Source organism: Pleurodeles waltl, chromosome 3_1, assembly GCF_031143425.1.
Source record: "Pleurodeles waltl isolate 20211129_DDA chromosome 3_1, aPleWal1.hap1.20221129, whole genome shotgun sequence".
In the NCBI taxonomy this organism is placed as follows: Eukaryota; Metazoa; Chordata; class Amphibia; order Caudata; family Salamandridae; genus Pleurodeles; species Pleurodeles waltl.
In genome coordinates, this window is record NC_090440.1 from 1,440,371,952 (window position 1) to 1,440,394,040 (window position 22,089).

Below are 22,089 nucleotides of genomic sequence, written 5' to 3' on the forward strand. Positions count from 1 at the left end.
CCGGGCGTTCAGTAGGGCTGAAAACTCTAATTTTGCGCTCCGCGCGCTACTGAGATGGAGCTTCCGATGAAAAAAAGAACAGAAATAGAGAGCGGACTGCTCTCCTAGCGCAGTACTCGCTCTGTCTCCCTCGGCGACCGAGTAAATGAGGATTTCCTCGTCCCGTGAACGCAGGTAATTAAAATAACTGCGTCGCAGGGGAGAAGCACCTCAGCCAAGGGACGCGATCGGGCAGGCCACTGACGCGTACACTTTTTTAATAAATCGAGAAGGAAGACACAGGTCCGGTCTTCCGATAACGAGTGCCACTAGCCCTGCTCCCGCTCCACAGCCCAATACCAGAAACATACAGGTACTACACATACATAAATACCGTATATAGAGGGAAAGAGAGCACTCAACTTCAGCTGCGCAGCAGCAAAGAAAGAGGAGGAGCAGTTGTCATAGAGACTCTTATAGCTGGGGCTTGCATGGGATTGGGCAGCCTGGACTACTGATGTTCATGGGATTTGTAGTTTTTGAAGTTATTGTTGTTAACTCTTTGGCTGCTGAATTTTGACCAGTAAAGAAAGAGAAGCATAATCCGAAGCCTCCGGTCCTGACATAGAATTGTATTGCCAGTATCCACTCTCTCACCACCTTTGTACAACACCCTCTCACCTTGCTGCTGTTATGGTTCTAGACAGACCAACATTTCTTCCCCCCCCCCCCCCCCCCCCTTACATCTACACTTACCCTAAGGGGGTGGAAGACAACACTCCAACTGAAGATGTAGCCGGGAGACTTTGTTTGCTTTGAAGGCTGCCTGTGCCTTCTTTACCCACATCACGAGAACTTCAAGTATTTTCAGGGATGGACCGATTCGACCACCTGATCGCTCTGTCTTCCGACACGGCCAGCCTTTCTCCCTTGACAAAGCCAGTCTTCCACTGTGAGATGTGACGATGTACCAGACCAGGGCGCAAGTCCTAAAAAAGAAATGCGCTCTATGTTGTTATTGTACAGACATTTGTTTGGCTCCTTCCATTTACTATTCTTTGGGGGGGCGGGGTGGGAGGGAGATAGACCCTGTCAACATCGTTTCATTGGTGGTTCATTTAAACTGATTAGGAGTGTCAACTGAAGGATGTGCGATGTTCTTTCCACGACTGCTGATTTCGGTTTGTATTAGTCAGTGGAATGTGTTTAAATGGCTGACAAGTGGCTGCACGAGCTGGCGATGGGACCGAGTAGTTCCAGGAAGAAGAAATCACTGAATCATTATCAGCCCAGCCCTCCTGCTCCCAGGGTCCGGTCTCCTCGTTCTACTTTGTAAACATCGTAGATAGACCGCATTAAATTCACAGTTAAACAAAAGTAGGCACTTGTTTACTGACGTAAAGTTTAGCGGGTGGCCTTAACAGGAAAAGAGTGCGAAGGAAAGATGTTGGTGGAACCTTCCTTAGAAGGCAAAGGGCGAGGAAGAAGCAAAAAAGATTGTAGCTGAAAACTTGGGCTGGTTGAGACTATTTTGCTGGATGGAAAATTCGCAATAATAGTTTTTTTCAAATGTACCTACAGAGATGAATTGGGCTACAAACAACCTCCCAAAATTAGTTGCGTAGGCGAACCAGAGAGAATAACCGAACTGCTATTCGGGCAGTTTGTGTGATTCTGTATGGCAAAGGTTACGATCTGCGGAGACCCACGTGAAGTGCTTAGAGGCATAACGCCGCTCCCTGCAATCTCTGCAGCGCAGGTGGGTCCCCATCCATTGAGCGGGGCCCCCAAACCGTTTTGAGGCACTGCTTTAGCCCAACATCGGTGATATCTGTGAAATGGGAGACTCAGGTGCACCTCATCACGCTTGTTCGCGGGGCATGGGGGTGGGGGGTGTTATCACTTTGCTTTACGCCTCTGGATGTGCTCAAATCTCCCATGAACCAGTCACTGTACAGTTCACTATGAAGAATCCCCTGCACTACCCACAACTGCCAGAATCACTCAGTGTGTTTCTTTTCCGTTGTAGGCAAAAGCAAATTTAGCAACGATTCTTAGGAACTCTCTTCCACGTACCTCAGACAAACATTCAGTACGATCCGGGTTACCACGCGTTACTCTACATTTTTTTGGAAGGGAGCGTCTTCTGATTCTGCTATTACTTATTTCATACCAATGAACATCAGGTTGGCAGACCTTGCAACCTAAAAAGACATTTCACTACGAGAGCAGGGGAACGGTGCCTTTCAGACAAGGGGTGAAGCGTCTCGCCACTCCTGCTACCTCCAGTCCCTGCCAATCTCCCCTAATCTGAAAAAAACCACACAAAAAACACCTTGTTGAGGGTGCTGCCGATGTCCTGGGGTGTTTCCACACCTCTTAATGAACAGAGACCTCAGGATGAGCTGCCCCTCCCACTTCTCTGCTCTGGTATTTCCTTTTCACTGTCTCCCTTTCGCCCACGTTTGATATAGCTTGTACACCAGCTGACCGTGTGAAGGGATCTGCTATTGTGTGAGCTGTACATCCATTCCCTTAACCTTCTTAACCTTGCATTGACTAGCTGCACAATACACTTGCGTACATTTACAGAAATGCACCAACTTGTAAAACTGGGATTGGTCAATGATAATTTCATAGCTGGAAAAATTGCACAGGGAGATACATGCTCACCATTTACACCTCCTGTGATCTGAAGGTCTCCAATTCAAATTCCAGCAAAGCCAACTCAGACTACTGTATTTTCAAGGTCAGATAGTAAGAGTACCAGATAACAGTAAAACCCATTATTCTTGGCTCTTATAAATAGCTGAAGTGTACAGAGATGCTATTTGAAATAAGCATTAGCAAAGCCAATTGGTCAGGGTTTAATGTGACACTGTGTGCAAACTTAGGTCCACAGAAATGATGTCGCATTTTAATGCAATGATTGAAGTGGAGTTAGATGTATTGATGGTGTTGTGTTGGTGGAGTTAGTGATAGTATGGTATTGGTGGTAGAAATGGAATTGTTGGTTGGATTACTGATTGTTGTATTGGTGGTTGTGTCCTATTGGTTGCATACTAGCTGGTGGTGTTGGTGGTGTTTTGTTGCTGGTGGTACACTATTGTTGGTACTGTGTTGCTGTGTTGTGGGAATTGCACATATTGAGTTTTGAGGCAGTGGTCATATTGATGGTGAATGTGGTGGAAATGTTGATTCAGTTGGTGGCGGCATATTGGCAGTTTTGATGACCAGTTTTCTGGGATCCCATGGCAAGTAGTAGTTACTGTGCTCCAGTTGCATCACTTGGAGTCTTCACTGCTAGTGTCCTGGGGCCACAGTAATAGAGGACCACGGACTGGATAACCAAGTAGTCCTCTTCAGCACTTGACACTTAGGGTAGTAAGCTAGAGCAATCTAAGGCTTTCTCAGGGGTGCAAGGTGGGTTAGACATTCAGAATACAGTTTACACTGTAATACCAGATAATAAGATCACTGTCCTTTCAGTACTTTACTTTTTGAAAGAAAAGTACTTTAATACACACAACAATATGCTACATGTAAAACTAAGATACACAGTGAAAACTGAAAGTCTCTACAACCCCCTGGGCCAGAGTTCTGGCTCAAACAGTATTTATAGCACCTTGATGCAGACCATGATGCACAGGGTTACCTCTTCAGAGTTAAATAAGTGGCACCTATACTTGTATTGCAGTAATGTGGTTATGAGTGTTGATAGGAAGTCAAATGTTCCTTGTCCCCCCCCACTGTCCCATCACCCAAAGGGACAGAAATTCCCACCCTTCCTTGGAGAGGACACCATTGGGTCATGTCAGGGGTCTGTTTAGGGGTGCCCAGTGTCATGGCACAATAACTAGAGTCCCACTAGTCCAGTACCCATTGGACTTAGGTGTAGGGATGTAGTGGCTGGTCAGGGTGCCAGTCAACCCTCATATCCTCCGATGGCACAAATAGGGTATGGCCTGTACCACAGAGCCCACTGGCTGCAGTCTAGATTTTCTAATAGCACTGCACCCATGGGTATGGTGCTTCTGGCCTCTAGTGCAGGACAAGCAAGGAAAAGGCTGGAAACCATACAAATCCTAGCACAGGGACTAAAGGTGCAAATGGTAAGTTATTCAACAGGGCACTGTTCCTCCAGCTGCAGATGGTAACTGGGTACATACAGAAGCTCCTACAGCATAGGGGAAGGGCCATGGGTGAAGGAGTCTCACATTTAGGGACAGTATGGTACTTCCCCATCTTCTTTGATGTTGATGTGCAGCAAGTTTTCGTATCTCAAGCAGTTGTCTTTTGCCTCCTTGTGCTTCAAAGCGCAAACCACTTCCACAACCCTCACAAATAACTTGTTCTCTGCTGGGATGCAAAAAGAACCCAGGTAAGTGAGACTACACAGACCTCACCAGGAGGGAGCTGGTAGGCAACCCCTCCTAAAGTGTACAGTGGTATAGGTATCCCTGTGCTACAACCGCTGTCAGTCTACCAGTGCCTGGGTAGAGAGGACAGTAGCCACTCTCTGTAAAAGAGGGCCACACTATGCGTGCTCCCTAGGCCTCAGAGTCAAGCTCTAGGGTGTCAATCAGTGTAAACAAAGAGTCCCTACCTCATGTTTACTGAGGTAAAGATCAGGAAAACCTACTGCAACTTTCCATGGACTTGCCAGGAGATCAACATAGGGTTGGGAAGCATGCTCTTGAGAGCTATGCTGAAGACTTCCTGTCCCAGCAGAGATCACAGTGTTGTTAGTGGATGTGGTGTTGGTGGTGATGGATTGCTGTGTTTGTACAGTTTATGTATGACCTTTTGAAATGAATGTGAAAGAAAGCTTGATTGACTGTACATCTTAGGTGTAAAATAGATCCTCATGCTTTGCAATACAAGCACTCCTTGGGAGTTGAAGTGATACACCAAATAGCCAATACTATGTTGGTGAGAGAGCACTACTTTTCTGGGCTGATCTAAGAAATAGCTGATAATTCCTCAAGCAAATGGCTGCAAGAGGCTGATTAAAATGAACTAATGATTCAAGGAACTAACTCACACAGTAAGTAGTGAGCCTTGCTGGCATCTCTGCCGTCAACCCAGACTTAACAAAACAAATAATCTATTTTAGTTCTAGACAGTAGTCTGTTAAAAGCTGGGGACAGAGTAGGTTGAGGTTTGGAGCCCTCTGTTGGAATGCCTGTGTACTACATATTGAGCTAGAGAGAAGGAAAATCTTGCAAAAGGTATTAACTGTGCTTATAAACATAGTATGTATTGCATCTACAGCAATCCTTATTGTGAAGATAGGCTTCGAACCCTTAACATCCTCTTCTCTGAAGTCAGAGCAGTGAAAACAAAATGTGTGTTTTCATTGCTTTGACATCAGAGCGGTGAAGGAATCTGCGTCAAAAGTTTGTGTTCTGGTAAGCATTGATCCACTGCCTCCCTCTAGTCTCCTCCGAAGAAGGCAGGGCAGTACTTAATTTGAGCCAGTAGTTTCCGGGCTCTGCACGAGCACCTAGTTGTCCAAAACGGCACTTATTACAGTCTGCCTTACGGTGTCTCTGTTTGTCTAAATTAGAAATTAACACAACATCAGCTGTTTATAGATTCAATATACGTTAAAATTACTAATGCCCGCTGTGAAAGCCATTCTTAGCTTTGTGGGCCTGGAATAGTCTGGGCCTTTACACCTGTAGGGTGTGATGGTTAGCATTTGTGTTGATTCTTTCAAAGGAGGTGCTGGCAGGGGCAATCCATGGTGCAAGCTGCAGTGGACTCCTGACTAGGGCCCTGGCATTTATATTTGTTTAAATTAAGCACAGTGGCTGAAAAGGAAAATACAGGTTGCACCAAGAAGGTGCTCTCGCAGAGCCATTGTCATCATTGCAGCAGCTGTCTGCTGTCAGACAGACAGTGGAAAGCACAACTTCTAGCAGGTAGGAGAATGCTCACAGAGTAGTGCAAGAGCACAGCAGAACACCAGGTATCTGTTTATTTTAAATTGTGTGATAGGGAGCCTGGGGGCGTTGGGGACGTGGCAAGAAACAAGATATTTTTTTATTTTTTTTAAACAGCTGTAGGAAGGGGGCCTGAGGAAGGAGAGGCTATGCAATGTTCTGCTCACCCATGACTCCTCCACAGTATCAGCTGAAACGGGAAGAGGATTTGCGGCAAACCTAATACAGAGTTGCATCTGTGTAAGCAGACTTTTCCACCTCTGGGTTCCAAATGACATCTTGGTCAGCAAGCTTCACTTTTGTTGTCTACCTGATATTTAGATTACCTCCGTGGAAAACGTCTTGGTTATTGACTGGTGCCCATTTAATCGTACGCATCCTCTTTTAAAAAATACACTTTTTTGTGTTGGATACCAGTAAATGTTTAAGGTAAGAGTGGTCTGTGAATAGAGAGGTAGCAATATTGTAACTAAGAAAAATAGCTCGACTCTTGTTGTTCCACTGTGGAGCCTAATTCCTAAATTGAATGTATGTTAGAACAACGAATGCTGGAACTACGCATGCCTGTTGGAACAATGACTGCGTTGTTACCACATATGCCTTTACAGCGATTTTTTTTGTTGTAAAAGCATACCTAGTAAAGGTATGTGTGGGAACGGCATGCATGGTTCTAGCATGCGACCCCCCCCCCTCCCCCCCAACTTGTCCTAAGGCCCAGAAGTACCCCACCCCTAATACTAAAACTACCCCGACCCCCCCCCCCCACCCCTAAAACAAAACTACCCTGGATACCTCCCACCCACCCTTCCCTGACCTCACCCACCTGCCTTAAAAACAACCGACACCCCACCCTAAAAACAAAACTGCTCCGATTGCCCCGCCCCCAAAAACCCAACTACCCTGATCCCCCACCCCCAAAAAGACTAACTACCCCGATCCCCTACCACCAAAAAACAAACTACCCCATCCCCAAAAAACAAACTAACTACCCAGAGCCCCCTGCCCCACCCCCAAAAACAAAACTACCCCGATTCCCACACCCCCAAAAACCAAACTACCCCGACCCCCTAAAAAACGTAACTACCCCGATCCCCCCACCCTGCCCCTAGAAAAAAAAAAAACTACCCCACCCCTAAAAACTACCCCCAACCGTGCCCCAGCCCCACTTACCTGACCCCGTTCTCTCCTTTTTCTCTGCCCTTAACCACTTGTTCAGCACATGTGTGGTTAAGGCAGAGAAAAAGGGAGTCGTCGTTCCGAACGTTCCCCCCCTAAAGTATCTATTCTTTCCTCTAATATCTTTTTTTTTCCCTAACATCCTGCATAATGCATGGACTAGTACACCTCACTTGCACTTTCTGTACAACTTTCATAAGCTTGAGCTGTATGTAAGTTAGGGTTTCCAATAAGGTTAGCAGGTATTTTTCCAAACCACTTTGCGTACACAAAGAAGTTACCATTTTCTAATAAAATTGCCAAGTGGTGTTTTGTCTGACACCCTGCTGCAAAATACCACGTTCGATCACTCTTTTGAAAGTCACGTGTACTCAACTAGTGAGCACATTCCACCTTGATCCAGGTTTAAATCTCATTTTGGAAGCATGAAGGATGGCAGTATTTCTGGAACTTTCCATTGCTAAGGTGCAAGACAAAGACTGGTAGAGGCACAATGTGAGCCGAGAAATGGAACAGACATTCAAATATTGATGTATTGCAGGGCATTTTGGGTTCTACTGGCGTCCATTTCTTCATATAACTCTTGGTAGACTTAGATTTGTATGGACGTGTTCCTAATTGGCGGAAAACGAGACGTGGGAACGAGGAGATAGTTATTCGTACACAATCGCACCACTTGATTAAGGAGGCAGGCCTAAAAAAGGGGTCTTGTGGCACTGAACAATCTCAGCCATTTGGGAAGTAAGCAGCCTGCCAAAACTATACCCATGAATAAAAGGGATTTTCTATTTGATCCGTCATTCACTGGAGACTTGCTCTCAGGAAAAAAATCCAGTTCCAGCTCCTTACAAAAATATACTGGACATGCCATGCCGTTTTCTTTGTTTTCAGTAATTGACCAGGGCAGTTACAGAACGTAGGCCAAATCTTATATAATGAAGATTATTAAAAAATAAAAGCCTGTAACTTAAAGAAATGTCAGTTGGTTTCGTGTTGTGTTTTGTAAATTCTGGAAAAATTATAAGGTATGGGGAAGTTGGAATCTTTGTCCGAATGTTCTTAACTGTACTGTTTGAGAAATACTGTTTTTTTTTCTTTTTTTTTCCAGTCCAGTAATTATTTATCATCGTAAGACTGATGTTCACAACACCTAGTTCTGTGACACCTGAGAATAAACTTTCTGGTTAAATCAAATGGCTGTGTACTTTTCTCACCTTGTGCTAAATAGGTTAACGGCTGCATGCTTGACCCCTTACCACCGGTGGCGATGAGGAAAGGATGCCAGTCGTTGCCTAGCAACATGATGGAAACTTCGATCGATGAGGGAATTGAAACGGAGGACGACTCCGAGGACGACCCGACGCACACGTTCAAGACCTTCCAAGCCGCCCGCTCTGGACAAAGACGTCACACGCTGGCTGAAGTCACCAACCAGCTTGTCATGCTGCCGAGCGCGAGCACGGAGTTGGAAGGTATCTGTGCTTTACTTTGTGTATAGTTTGTGGTCCTTCCTTCACATTGATGTCTGAGGTTGCTTTGTAGGACATGGGCCATGCTATTAAAGGACCGCCAAATAAGGCATAGCAGCAGTGCTTTAAATGGGCCGGTACTGAGTACCGGCACTTTTTTATTTTGAGAGGGTGAGTACCGGCACATCTCAGGAAAAACGTAATACTTTTTAATTGGAGAGTACCGGCACTTCTCGGAAACAAGCAGGTACTCTGGCACAGAGTACCTACACTTTAATTTTTCCATTTCAAGCAGTGCATAGCAGTGCCCGCTTAACATCTTCTGGGAAGTAGGCAGATGCAGGGCTGTGCACAGGGGAATTACCAGAGCTTTAAAAATGAACAAAACAGCAGGGACACAGGTGGGAACAAGTATATTACTGTTCCAAAAGTAGTCCGGATAGAAGTGGATTTATCACTTGATGCCTTTTAACTTGAAAAGTTAACACTCTGTTTGTTACAACCGCAGCTTGTTTAATTTCCAAAGCAGCACACTCGGTTTTCACGTTTTTTTGTTTTACCAAGGGTATTCAGGGACGTAGGCCATAGAAATGTATGTTCAGTCCAGTCTCGATTACTCAAGCAGAAGAGACTATTCAGTTTGTTAACCACTACAGAGTTTACTTAAAATGATATGTTCAGGATAGCAATTGTTGGTGCTAGTTAAAGTAAAGGTTATATATTCTGCACGTGCTTTGGTTCTGCTTGTGATCCCTTTGATGAAGGGGTGCACGAGGAGGAGACTTATGTGACTGTCCTGCTAAATGTCTGGTGCGTTTTATTTTTATGCATATGTCACTAAAAGTGCAGGATTCACATTGTATGAAAGACACTGTGGGCTAAACGCCCATACAGAAGCCTACCTAACGTCAGTACACCATAACCCCTACAGAGTACTCGGTTTGTCTGCTGTTCATTTTTTTAAAAATTAAATGTAAAGTGCCATTGTTCATGCTTCTTCTCTGTTAATAATTAGCAAGTGAAAAAGGCCTGCAAAAATATAAAACTACAACAAAAACCACCACCTGTCACCCCCAGGTATTAGAGGGTTGACGTTCACATAGTAATTGGAGAGGAGAGGAGATGAGAAACCCTGAGTACATCCTCACAAATGTGTCAAAATAACGGTGGTGAGGTACTCAGGAAATTGATCTATAAGACCTTTAAATGCCTTTCACATTCACTCAGAGAGAATTGCCCAGAAATTATTCATATTAATAGGCTGTAAGCCCTCACCGACCCCGAGGGTGGCATGCTTCACCATAGGGTTCCTCGTCACATTGTTCGGATAGTTACCAATGTGGGCCGCTAGAACTCTGGGGAGCTCATGATGGGTTAAATAACGTGCACGATTGATGACTCTGTTGTGGATGCTGGATTGGTGAGAACAGAGGCTATAGAAATGTGGAGAATAAAACTACCTTAGAGGGGGCTAATACATAAATTTTTGTCTCCATTGTGTGGGGTTACAAAGACGAGAATGTTTCATACCTGAGAAGAGGAACTCTGAGTGGTTTCAAGCTTACGTTCTAATAATCTGAATAATTTCGGAGCAATTCTCTCTGCGTGAATTTGAGATCCACTTAGAGGTGGATGACATATGTTTCCTGAGTAACCCATTGTGGTTATTCTAATTGTGATTTAAATAAGTCCATAATGTATGAGAAGTGATTATAATATGATTTAGATATTTTTTTTAAAGTTCCACATTTTTCAGTTTAATATTTTTACGCTATCTTTGCTTTATAACATTTTTCATCAGACTTTATTTAGTATTCTACATTATCACATGTAACTAGCATAGGATGTAGAACAACATTCCAGTACCCATAAGGACTGCACCAACCCTGTTCCAATTCAGGAGTGAGTTAGCGACACACCTTAGAGAACTGCTTTTGACCCTCAACATAGTTCTGCTGTCCTTGACTAGGTCCAAGCTATACGAGTACCACATACATATAACAAAGGAGCATGGGAAGGACCTTTCAAGGAGATTTAGGTGATTTTCACCATATTTAAGTGTTTCCCTGCTCAGTCTTAGGAACTCCACTGCTCCCAGTGTGCTTGGACTCTGGAAGATTTCAGCCTGGTCGCTTTTTCAGCAAATGTTTTTTTGTGCCCTATCATTGCTGTCTAACTTTTCTTTAATTTGACTTCAAATGGACATTACATAGGGGTTGTTTAAATGACTTCAACGAGGGTATTTGACAAAAAGAACAAAAATATAAATAATCAAATGGTGCGTAGTTTAAACCACACGTTAAACAAGGAGACACTCATAGATGTAAACATGCAAAGCACAGTGGGTCACGGGGGAGTGAGGAAGGATAATAGGAAGACATTCTAAGCCCCAATGGAAAGAAACATATGGCAGAGGGGAGGAGTTGTGGACTAGTAGCCACATTGCTGACCTTGGAAGCCCGAGACATAAATTCAGATCCAGGTTTTGGCACTTCACCAAATCAAAACGTGTGATTCTGGGCAAAGAGCTTTTGGTCCATGTGTATCACTAATTGCAGGCATGGAGCCCACCAGTGCGCTATTGCATGTCTATATTCCCAACCCCCCACCACAGCCTAGTGTCCTTCTCCATCCACAAAGGTTTGCGCTGTAAACGTTAAGCCGGAGGAATGAATTTGGTAAACATATTTTCTCTTCACCTTCCTTTAATATTCTGTTCCCTTTTCCATGTCATATTTTTGTTTTTAATAAATGCAAAGCTAGTGTCGACGTTTTTAAAATATCTATGATTAACATACACTTTTATTCTAACCTGTAAATGCTTCCAAAGAGATTTGCTGTTTTATCTATAGCTTATCATTTAATCAGCACCTTCTTTGACTGGTATCTTTTGAGTCTGGTATATGCAGATTCTTTAGGAATAGGTGACCAAGGTTCTCCTAGCCTGCCTGTGGCGTTACTAGTGTGACAAGCCAAACCCTGTGCATGCGTATGCAGTCCCGGAAGGACACATGGTGTCTTTTGAAGAACATCCTGTTGTGGATAGTGAGGTGTAGTTAATTCCATGCTTGGTGCTAACCTCCATATACCCTGTTTCTTGCCTGTGGCCTAAAAATGGAAATAAAATGGGGCAAAATAATGGCTGATACCACCTCTGTGCTGCATGAAGTAGTGGCGAGCCATTCCTTGTGACAAATTTGTTCTTGGGAAGAAAGAGGAGTAAATTGCTCTCCAAAATACTAGGCTGATTATAAGCGAGGGAGCAAACCTGGAAGGGACTTCTAAGGTAGAAAATAAATCATTTCAATTTTAGATTAGTTGTTCGGAGAATAAGTTTTCTAAGGAAGTGGGTTTTAAGTTGTGACGGATGTGTCTACTGGTAGCTAGGTACCCCATTGTAGCACTTGATTCTTTCAGGGTAGTGAGGCAGAGCAGTCAGCGGTGCTCAGCCTGCTGACTTGGGCTATTACCCCAGTCCACAGGCACACAATAAACACCCTTTAAATTACTGTCCACTCAGTGCTTTTTCTTCCAAAAGGATAAGTATGTACTACTCACACACTCTTCAACACTACATTTCAAATTACAGATGCCTTCATGCTGGCAGGTTAAAATATCAATGGTGGCACTCTCATAACAATGCGCGGGGAGTTTTGGGTTTAAGCTCCTAGTAGCACCCTCCATCCACCAGCAGTGGATTTTCCACACCCACCTGGCTTCTAAATTCTAATATTTCTGTAAGAGCTTGCTATTTCAGCACTCGCTCCTTCCACGGGACCCATATCTTATCTGGGCATATACATCTCTCCTGGGCCTGGAGTCTCCCTCAGCAGCAGCACCCAGAGGGCAAAGTAGGCAGAGTGCCCTTCCTACCTGCACTCCTCAGGCTTTGTGGCTTTGTGGCTGCTTGGATGGGTCAGTGCATCAGTAAAAGCCAGGAGCCTTCTCTTTATGGAGATCACGCCTGTAGGGCCAGTCCACAAAAGATCAAGGGAATTCCTCATGGTCCGCAACCCCGCCCACGCAGGTCTATGCCTCTGTAGTCCCTCAGGAAGTGTAGAGGAGGGACAGTGCCACTGTCCCAGGATAAACAAATCATAGTCCCTGGGTGAGAGCAGAAGTCCTAAACTCATGGAGTTCATCACTGCACAAGTGAGGCTTATTCTTTCTTCTAGCTGGGCATTCCTCCTCCAGTCTCTTCTTTGTATAGGTTTCTTTTAAGTGAGGGTAGAACATCCTAGAAGAAAGGCACCTCTGTCAAATTCCAGGGTGAGATATCATCACCCCAACACCCTGCACTGCATCTTGGGAGTTTCCACGATAACTCTGGCAAATGGTCTCTTGAAAGACCTTCTCTGAGAGCCTAAGCCCTGACCCTAACTGCCACAGCTGCCTGATCCTTTCTCCCCAAAACTTCAAAGCACAGCCACTTCTGCAACTGGTTCCAGTGGTCTGGCTACCTGCCTTTGTTTCTGTGCAGGTGAACCTTTCCAGGCCAGTTGCAGCGTGAAGAGTAATTAGCGTGAAAAATAATTAGCACATGCAGATTCTGTCCTCACCCTCCCATTTACCAGGAGCAGGCCTAACTACTGGCTAATGGTCCTATTGTGTAGCCTTTGGTCCTCCAGCTGGACCAACAAGAAGATTCATGGGCCTATATCTGACTAGGAGCTAAGCCAGAGAAAAACTATAAATCTTGAGGTTGCACTAGGCGTGCAGATATGTGAAAAATAATGTCAGGTCTGCATTAGGCATTCTAATTTACCATACTAATGGTACATCAGCCGAGTCTTTAGGCCCAGCTGTGGCAAAATTGTAGTTTGGGGCAGGTTTCTGCCATAATGTATACTATGGTAAAGCACTTCATATATACATACTCACATTAGTAGTGTCCATTCATATTATAAGACCATAAATGGTCAGCACTAACCCATGAAGGGTCGCCTCTGACACCTTAGTAGTGCACAGATACCTGGCTGAGTTACAGTTGACTCGAATGCTCGACCTTCATGTGTACATATGCATGTGCACGCTTGTTCATGTGCAACCGTTCCAGAGCCTTTCACAGTAGATGGTCAGGTTAGCACTTCCAGTCCACTAAGGCTTAAAGTAAGCGCCACTCACTCACAGCAGCCCATAAAACAGCTAGTCGGAAAAGCAAACATTTAAATGGGATTAAATGTGGCGAAACCCATATTTCACAGTTTTTTTCTGGCGGGTGGCCGTTCTTTAAGGGATATTCCTTAGAATGTAACATAATAGGTTTTCTTTCTGGTTTCTTAAAAAAAGTTGCATATTATTAAGGAGTGAGAAGTTTCCAGAAACTATAGGTGGTACATGTACGTGGTTTCTTCTGATTAATGACCAGCTCTGGTATGATGGACAGTAAGCAGGGTCCCACAGGCCTTTCCAGTCTGTCACATGTACCAATTCATGCCTCCTTATGCCATATACAGTGCCCCTAGCTGTATCTAGCTCACTCCATGCTCCACTTCTTCACATTTTTGTACCTCTGGTTGTAGGTGGAATTTCATGCGCCACATATTTGTTTGGAAACATTAAGTAACGTTTTGGACACACTTTGTGCTCACTATGCTGGGAATTCCATAAGTAGCAGCCCTTTATATTCACTCCATTGAAATGACCAGTGAGGTGCCAGTTGCTGTTTTTGTAAACAACAGAATTAGAGATTGAAGAATGGTCTTCAGGCTCCTGCCTTAAAATATTATTTGTCTTCTTGTGGGCTTCAGGCACATTGCTGGTGAGAAGAGCGCCTGAAAATTTTGCTTGATTTTCCCTTACTTTTTTTTTGGTGATAATAGAGGTCTGCAGTGGCTTAAAATTTCATACCAGAAACCGATGCCATTTAAAGCTCATCAAATAAAATTTGAGAATTTCACAGATTCAAAAACTCCACTACATGAAATTATTGAACAAAATACTGGTTTTTATTTTTAAAAAAATCAACGGAGTGATTAGCTTTTTACTTTCACAAATTATGCCAATTTTAATAGCATCATTTCCTTTTTACTTTGCAAGGAAAACACTTAGGCATGGCCAACAACCCATCTTTGGGAAGCGTGGACTCAGAGTATGACATAGGCTCCATCCAAAACGACCTCAACTTCCTCGAAGAGGCTCCGGCAATGAAGGAGGTGGTGCTTGTGAACCAGCCAGTGACCCGCATGACTCCCCAATTCCTGGGTATGCGACCCGCCAACCCTGCTGCCATGCAGGTGTTAACATCTCAGAAACGTGAGGCGCACAACAGATCCCCGGTCAGCTTCCGGGAGGGGAGAAGAGCATCAGATACTTCATTAACACAAGGTAAGAGATACGATTCTCACCTTTCAGTTCATTATAGAAAGCACAGAAAAATATCTTAACGTTCAAGAATGCATTCAAGATTCTTTCCCTGCTCTAGAATGCTTACACTATCAATTTTCCAACCTATTAAATCAGTGTAGAATGTGAACTGAAGCTAGACTATGTGCAAGGTATTTCTTCTAAATATTTCTAAACAGGGGAAGCAAATTGTCTCACAATAAGATCAGTTTAGAATATGCACCTACGCGTCTCTATGACATGGGATCATTCTGGAATACAGCGGTTTGTTCTGTGTTGCAGACTGTGTACTACAGCGATTTCTCACACTTCCAGTTCAACCTAGAACACATGCAGAATAATTTTCTCAACTATCAGAATGATTCAAGTATGCTTGCAAATACTTCTTTCGTTCTAGGTCATGGCTTTCTCTCACTTCTGGGTGATTCTAGAATGCAGAGGTGTGGTTAGGGGCCAGAAGCAAAAATATGACAACCACTCTGATAAAGGAAACATTTAATATTACCAATAAAGCTAATATGTCAGTGTTTTGGTACGAAATGAGTCATTTTTTGAAAAGTTGATACTTATATGTATTAGTTTTATGTATTGGTACCAATGCTTCCGTAATGGACTGAGTTTTAAATTTGGAATGTAATTTATTTTTTTAACGTAATAAATGGTTTACCTGCAGGTGAGCGTGCTTAATGGTTTAAACAGTTCAAGTGTAATATTTTACAACAAAAATGCTTGTTCGTGTGATTTTGGGCACTAGTGCTCACCTGCAGAAAAATGTTTTGTCAAGTGTTAAGCCTGATGGCTGGAGGTAGGGCGCAAGGGGGTTTGTTGAAGATCTTGGTTGGAATATCTAGAATCATAATTAAATCCTACATCATTTATTTAGTTTTCTTTATAGCATACATTGGCCAATCAGATATTGGGGTGCTTTTCTGAGAAGTGAGAAGGGGTATTCTTACACCAGCCCAGCATGTTTGGTCATGGCTGTTAATCATATTATCCGTAGACTTGTGTTTCCTTGTAAAGTGGCAATGGGCCCTTTTCTCCAACTAATCCAGGACTCTTTGGAAGACATGGTGCTAGTTATTTTGAAATATTACTTCACCTGAAAAATGGTAATATTGCTCCACCTGAAAAATGGTTTATAAACATAATTTTATCTAGTTCTCATGGTCACTCGTAGGGACATAAGATTCCACCACTGGCAGCTAGAGTAGCAAATGGCCATTTTTTAAAGGTGTTGTACATTTAGACCAATAGTTGTATCTAAATGAATCACACCATATAGTCACCTTCTGAGATGCAGCTTGGCAAGTGGTATTGTGTGCAACTCATTTGTACCCATTTTAGTGTCCTTTCTTAAAAAAAACGGTATTTACTTAGTCAATGTTCCTTTTCCTCTGATCTCTACACACTTACACACTGCATATCGGAAAAAGACAAATCAAAATTTCTATTAAATGAGTAGCAAGAGAGGTAGTCAACCTCTTCACACTACTACTTGTTCACATTGATGAGCTTATGTCCAATTAAGCCATGTCCTAATTCAGGAAGCTCCTTTTCAAAGGCCCCATATTTCCACTCCTGCTTTCATTTCATGCACTGTGCTTAGCTGTCGTGGTTTGCTTCCAGTAAAACATTTGGACCAAACTCTCCTGTCAGTAGTTAACAAAAATCCCACGACAGGAAACGTGGTGTCCTAATGATATGGAACAGAGTGGCCAAACTATCTGTGTCTGCAGTTTATTTGGTATTGTTGACCAGTGAGATGTGGAGAAGCCAGGAGACGTCATCTCAAATACTGTTGTTAACCACTTCACTCCGTTCGTCGTCTGCTGAGATGAAACTTGCCAAGTGGTACTGTGTGCAGCTCATGTTCGCATTTTCGTGTCCTTTGTTTTGAACTACGTATTTATCGCTACACACTGCAGATCCGACAGACCGATCCGAATATCTAATCAAGGGCAAGAGAGGTAGTCAATGTAATGTGCGCTTAAGTGAATTCTACTCATAACGCGTTAAATATCATGCCACCCTTTCCTTAACACTGAACATGAGCCTCTTAATATGCTTTCTTTCTCTCAGCTGCATGGACGCTGTTGGATCCAGGTGATTGCGTGCATAAGCGTTCCACAGTATCATGTCATATTTTCATTTATGAGTGAAGGATAAGTGAATAGATCCATTAATGCATCAAGAAGGCCCGATCTGCAGAGCAGAGATATCCAGGTGCATTAGTTGAAACCTCATCACCGATGTAGACAAACCATTACAGGCGAACAACACTTTCTGAAACAACAGAATAGTGAAGATGAATTAGGGCTCTCATAGGAAGAGTTAAGAGCGAAACAACTGACGCTTACAAGGAAGCTGATGAAAGGAAGGAAAGGTGATGTCTAAAAGCAAAGATATACCTGAAAGGTTGTCACTTGGACGAAGACAGACCGGAAGTGTCACATACATTCATGTGTTTTAAATCGCTTGTAAATGCTGGCTTTATTAATCCACTCAGCTATCCACATAAAAGATAGGGGCATATTTAAGAGGCCCTAGCGCCATTCTAACATCACATTAGTGTTATTTTTTTTTAATGCTAATTTGGTGTTAGAAGGCCAAAAACGCCGTGCCATACTTACAAAGTGCCGCACTGCACCACTTTGTATCCCATTGTGCTACATTATGCCTGCACCAGGCATAATGTATGCAAAGGTGGCATTATGGTAATCCTGCAAAGTGCCGGACTAGGGTAAAACATTCTGACACTAGTCCCCTAACTACCGCCATGGTGTGCCATATTTTAAATATGAAGCACACATGGTAGCGTTACGGAGGTGCTAAGGGGTGCAAGAAAACTTTTCATAAATATGCCCCATATTTCTGTTCTTTGCAGCAGGCATATTAACCCTCTACGCTACTTTATGTTGAGTCAAAAACTCCCATCTCTCTCTCTAGCAGGAACATTAATCACAAGAGGCATCTTGACTTTTTAATTGTTTCTTGAAGGCTGGACGCACAAGGAGCTTTTCAGCAGGTGCTTTTAAATCGCAAGTTTCAGAAGTTATTGCTAAACACAGCACCCCCCTGAGGTCCGCGCCCGGTGCGGTCGCAACTCCCAAAAGCCGACCCTGGATGCAGTAGAGGAGAGCTGACCTCAGGTTTAGGTGTGGTCCTTGATTGAGGAGTCTAGAGACCAAGCTTGATGCTAGAGCAGTCGAAGTAACATTAAAAAGCTCATCCCAGTGCGAGCAGTAAATGCACAAGAACTGACTTCCAGCAAGGATTGGTGAGGGGGCTTGGTAAAAGAATTCATAAATGCCTCTTGTGCACAGATGTATAGTATTGTGGGAACAAAGTCAAAGCTCCATTCCAAGAAGGAGTCTACAGTGGTAAAGTGAGCATGATTTCTGGTGATCCACCTCTCCAGCTATTGTTGAGGAACAGTGAGGGAACAGCCCCAAATGAACCATCCACCAAGCATATCTATTGCAATAATCTGAACAGAATGTCAATACTCTGCGCTTGTTTGCACCTCATTTATAGGAGAGTGAAAGCTCAGCTGATCCAATTCACGCATTTCATAATTTGTCAGTTGTACGTTTGTTTAGGAGGCGAGTAGGTGGACACTAATTGCAGCAGTGCTGGTTGGTGACATTGTTCCATTTTCCACAATTATGCGGTCAGCTAAGAAGGGAAAGGGTAATATGGTGTCCGTTAGTTTATGGGATTAATGCACCTATTGCAAGGTCAGCAAATTACATGTTCATTAAAACAAGTGACATAGACTTTAATAGAAGTACCTTGTTGCAGTTATACTGGTTTGAACACTGAGTGCACTTTCTAAAATTTGCAATCTTTGGATCTTGATTAGGAATTGTGGCATTTCGACAGCACCTTCAGAATCTGGCGAGAACCAAAGGCATTCTGGAGCTCAACAAGGTCCAAATGATGTACGAGCACATCGGCTCTGGTGAAGATCCCAGCCTGCCACCTTCAGGGCCTCTTCTTCAAGACCTCATGAATGACAACCCTCAGGTACATTGCATTATGCACGTGGGAAACCAAATATATTGTTTCCACTGTTTCAGTTTGAGGTAAAATCGCTAAAGAAAGATCTCTTTAACAGTTCCTTGCTGTTTGTTTTACTATCCATAATGTATGCATTAATTTTTGAGAATTTTTTTTTTTACTGAAATATGTTTTTCTTTCTTCTAAGGAATGCTGGTACCTGTACCAGGTACATGTTTTAGTCAAATGCATAACCTACAAGACGCTTTTCAGCTATGTTTAAGTGTGTTCTCTTTGGAAAAAATTGGGTGGTTCTTTTGTAGGAATCGTAGAAAACCGAGCATTAGAAGTAGAAGGATCTTCTCTTAAATGCCAGAAGCAGCCTAAACAATGAGGAAATTAGAGTGCCCATTATGGGCATGGAGAATTTATCTTTTGTCTGAAGTAGTTTCCAGCCCCAAATTTGTAATTTAATTGGGATCGGAGACTTTGGTGTTCTCTGTTTTACAAGAATACTTTTAATGGGTAGTCAGTGAGTAAATTCTGGGTCACCTTTTGATTTGTTGAAATACACCTGCCCACTCTCGAAGAGGAAGATGCATCATTGTTCAGCTAGAGACATTGCTAATAGGCGTCTGACAGATGGCAGCTCCCTAGAGTATCTTGTTTCTGTTGCTTTATATGCACTAGGATGGGGCCATTACATTCTCTCCAATCGTTCTACATCTCATTGAAGGAATCATGTTAAAGATGTTATGTTCATATTGTGAACTAGACCCAAATGGTTCCTTATTTATAGTTTAATTCAATAGGCCGAAGAGTGACCTCTAACATTTATCAAGGAGAGTTGAGTCCTGTGGTGCCAATCAACTCTCCCACTGCTCTTCACAACAACACTGTGAAGATGTGACAGACATTTTTGAGGCTGAGATCCTAAATAGCACTGGTTCCCTCACGAGCAGCACAGTGTACTCACCCTCCCATCCCTCCATCCTATTATTCCTCCCTTGGTTTCTTGTAAAAAAACAAAGTTGCACAGCTAGCCAAGAAAATAGCCCCACACCCCCACCCTCTGGAAACCCTTTGTCAAGCTTACATGTGGCGTCCAAACCCACCTTCTATAACCAAGCAATGTCTTTTGAAAGAGAAGTCACCAGATGCATGCAAGAGTTGTGTGCTATATGGTAAAACATTAATGTAGAAATAAAGAGTTGTCAATTACCCCTCTCTTGTTTAAATTGACTAGAACTGTATAGAACAGGTGTCTCCAATCAGTCGATCGCGAGCTACCAGGAGCTCTTGGACCCTTTCGGAGTAGCTCACAGCCTTAAGTTCATTTTAAATAGGCATGTGGTCACATTTTTCCTTTTAAACCTAAGGTAAGTCTGTGTTTATTTTACATCATTATATTGAGGCTGAAGAAATAGCAGTGTCCGATAAGGAGCAGTCCTGGGGTCAGATTTATGACCCAGAGCACAGAGGTGAGCAACTGAAGCACTAAGGTAATTTAACTCTTGAATAAACGTCCTTGTCATCTCAGGATTGGAGGAGAGAACAAAATGAGATTTCTCAAAGCTTTTAAGTCAGAGAAATTTAAAAAGAAAAATTACCTTATGATTCAGTTACCTTTTAATTTTAATTTTCTCAAGTTGTTTTCCAAAGTGTTGCATTTATAAACTGCAGGCCTCTTGCGCCTAGTAGAACACTGTGTCATATTTTTAACTGAAAAATAGTCACTGTTTAAGTCAGAGAATGCTTAAATGGGAGAAATGTAAAATGCAGAACAATGTTTCACATTATGAACATTTTTGCACCTTAAATTCCTGCCATTTAAAAAGAAATGGTTACATATTTGTGTTATACATTTAACGGTGCCACATATGGCGTAAGGTATGTCCAGTGCCACAGGTACATACAACACAGGCTCTCAGTTACCCATACACATATTTTCAATTCATACGCACAGATGTTCATACATCCCCAAAGACCACGCTCTCACTGCCAAACATGATAGCCCTGTCATGGCCCCTAGTCAAAGTATTTTGCTCAAGGGATAGCATCTGGCTCTTCAGACATTAGGGTTAAAGTCAGTGAAGCTGAGCGCGGTTGTGTCGGATAGTAATACGTGAGTTGTTTAGCCTTCAGTAGCTCATGATAATTTTCACTGATCAGAAGTAACTCTCACTCTGGAAAAGGTTGGAGACCCCTGGTATAGAATATTGTTATCTGACCTCAAACCAGATTACAGAGAACAATTAAAAAACAAAGCTAAAAAACACCTACCTAGCAAAGTTTGAGTTTCACACCAGTTGTGAACCTTTTGAACATGCTTTATCTGCTTCTTTTATTCGTAGGATGATTTTGCTCAACAGCTGAAGAATGTGACAGCCTTCCCCAACGGAGTTCATCCTCAATTGCTGACCAGGCGACAAAGCCTGGAAACACAGTACTTGCAGCACAGACTACAGGTATGTTGATCTGGAGAAATGAGGCAAGCCCAAGGGCATAGCAATAATGTCTCAACTAAAGTCTTTGAAAGTTTGGGATAAACAGAGTTTCCATTTCATTTTTGAATCACTTTTCATACTGGTGTTATCCTGTTTATAAATCCAATCGTTTTGACAGATGGACCGCAGGAATACAAAAGGTTTGGTGAAGAACCACACAGTTTGCAAACTGTTTAGGGAAGGTGGTATTAGACTAACATAGTGGTAGATATTCATCAATTGCTGAATGATTTTAAGGCAGAGTGAGTCCTCTGGTGAGTCAGACAGGTGTTTTTCATTTAAGTAGTCTTGAGTTTTTAAAAGATCTTTCCACAGCAATTACAAAAGCATCCTCAAATGGAAACTTGTATTGCTGAAGGAGGACTGAATAGCTTATGTGCTACTCTGTAGCTAGTGAAATTCATCTCGCCACTTAAGTGGAAAGAGGGAAAGGCTTATCTACTTCCATAGCGTACCCGTGAACAGACTTGTTACCTGCCATGGTCTAATCAGGGAATATTCCACTGATGTGACTGTGTAATTAAAAACAGTTGCCTTATCTCACCCCCACAGCATATTAATTTACAGACTCATATCCTGTTTGTACGGCAAGGCTCACTCGTATGGTGTTCTCAGAAAAAACATCTACTCACTCCCTCAGTCTACTTGGGAATATGCCACCTC

General features: G+C 42.9%; 1 protein-coding gene and 1 long non-coding RNA gene across 3 annotated transcripts in view; one reads left to right on the forward strand and one right to left on the reverse strand.

Annotated features, from left to right (window-relative positions):
• The window catches only part of LOC138285277 (uncharacterized), a 38,206-nt gene extending 37,390 nt beyond the window's left edge, over window positions 1–816 (reverse strand). Inside the window, exon 1 of the long non-coding RNA XR_011201558.1 lies at window positions 736–816. This is a non-coding gene — a long non-coding RNA (uncharacterized lncRNA). The remainder of the gene's footprint in view (window positions 1–735) is intronic.
• Window positions 1–22,089, forward strand: part of SIK2 (salt inducible kinase 2) — a 348,026-nt gene that overhangs the window by 290,940 nt on the left and 34,997 nt on the right. For both annotated transcript variants that reach the window (XM_069225002.1, XM_069225001.1), the window contains exons 10-13: window positions 8,332–8,575; window positions 14,612–14,899; window positions 18,783–18,946; window positions 21,274–21,387. In XM_069225002.1, coding sequence (XP_069081103.1) covers window positions 8,332–8,575; window positions 14,612–14,899; window positions 18,783–18,946; window positions 21,274–21,387 — 810 coding nt within the window. The remainder of the gene's footprint in view (window positions 1–8,331; window positions 8,576–14,611; window positions 14,900–18,782; window positions 18,947–21,273; window positions 21,388–22,089) is intronic.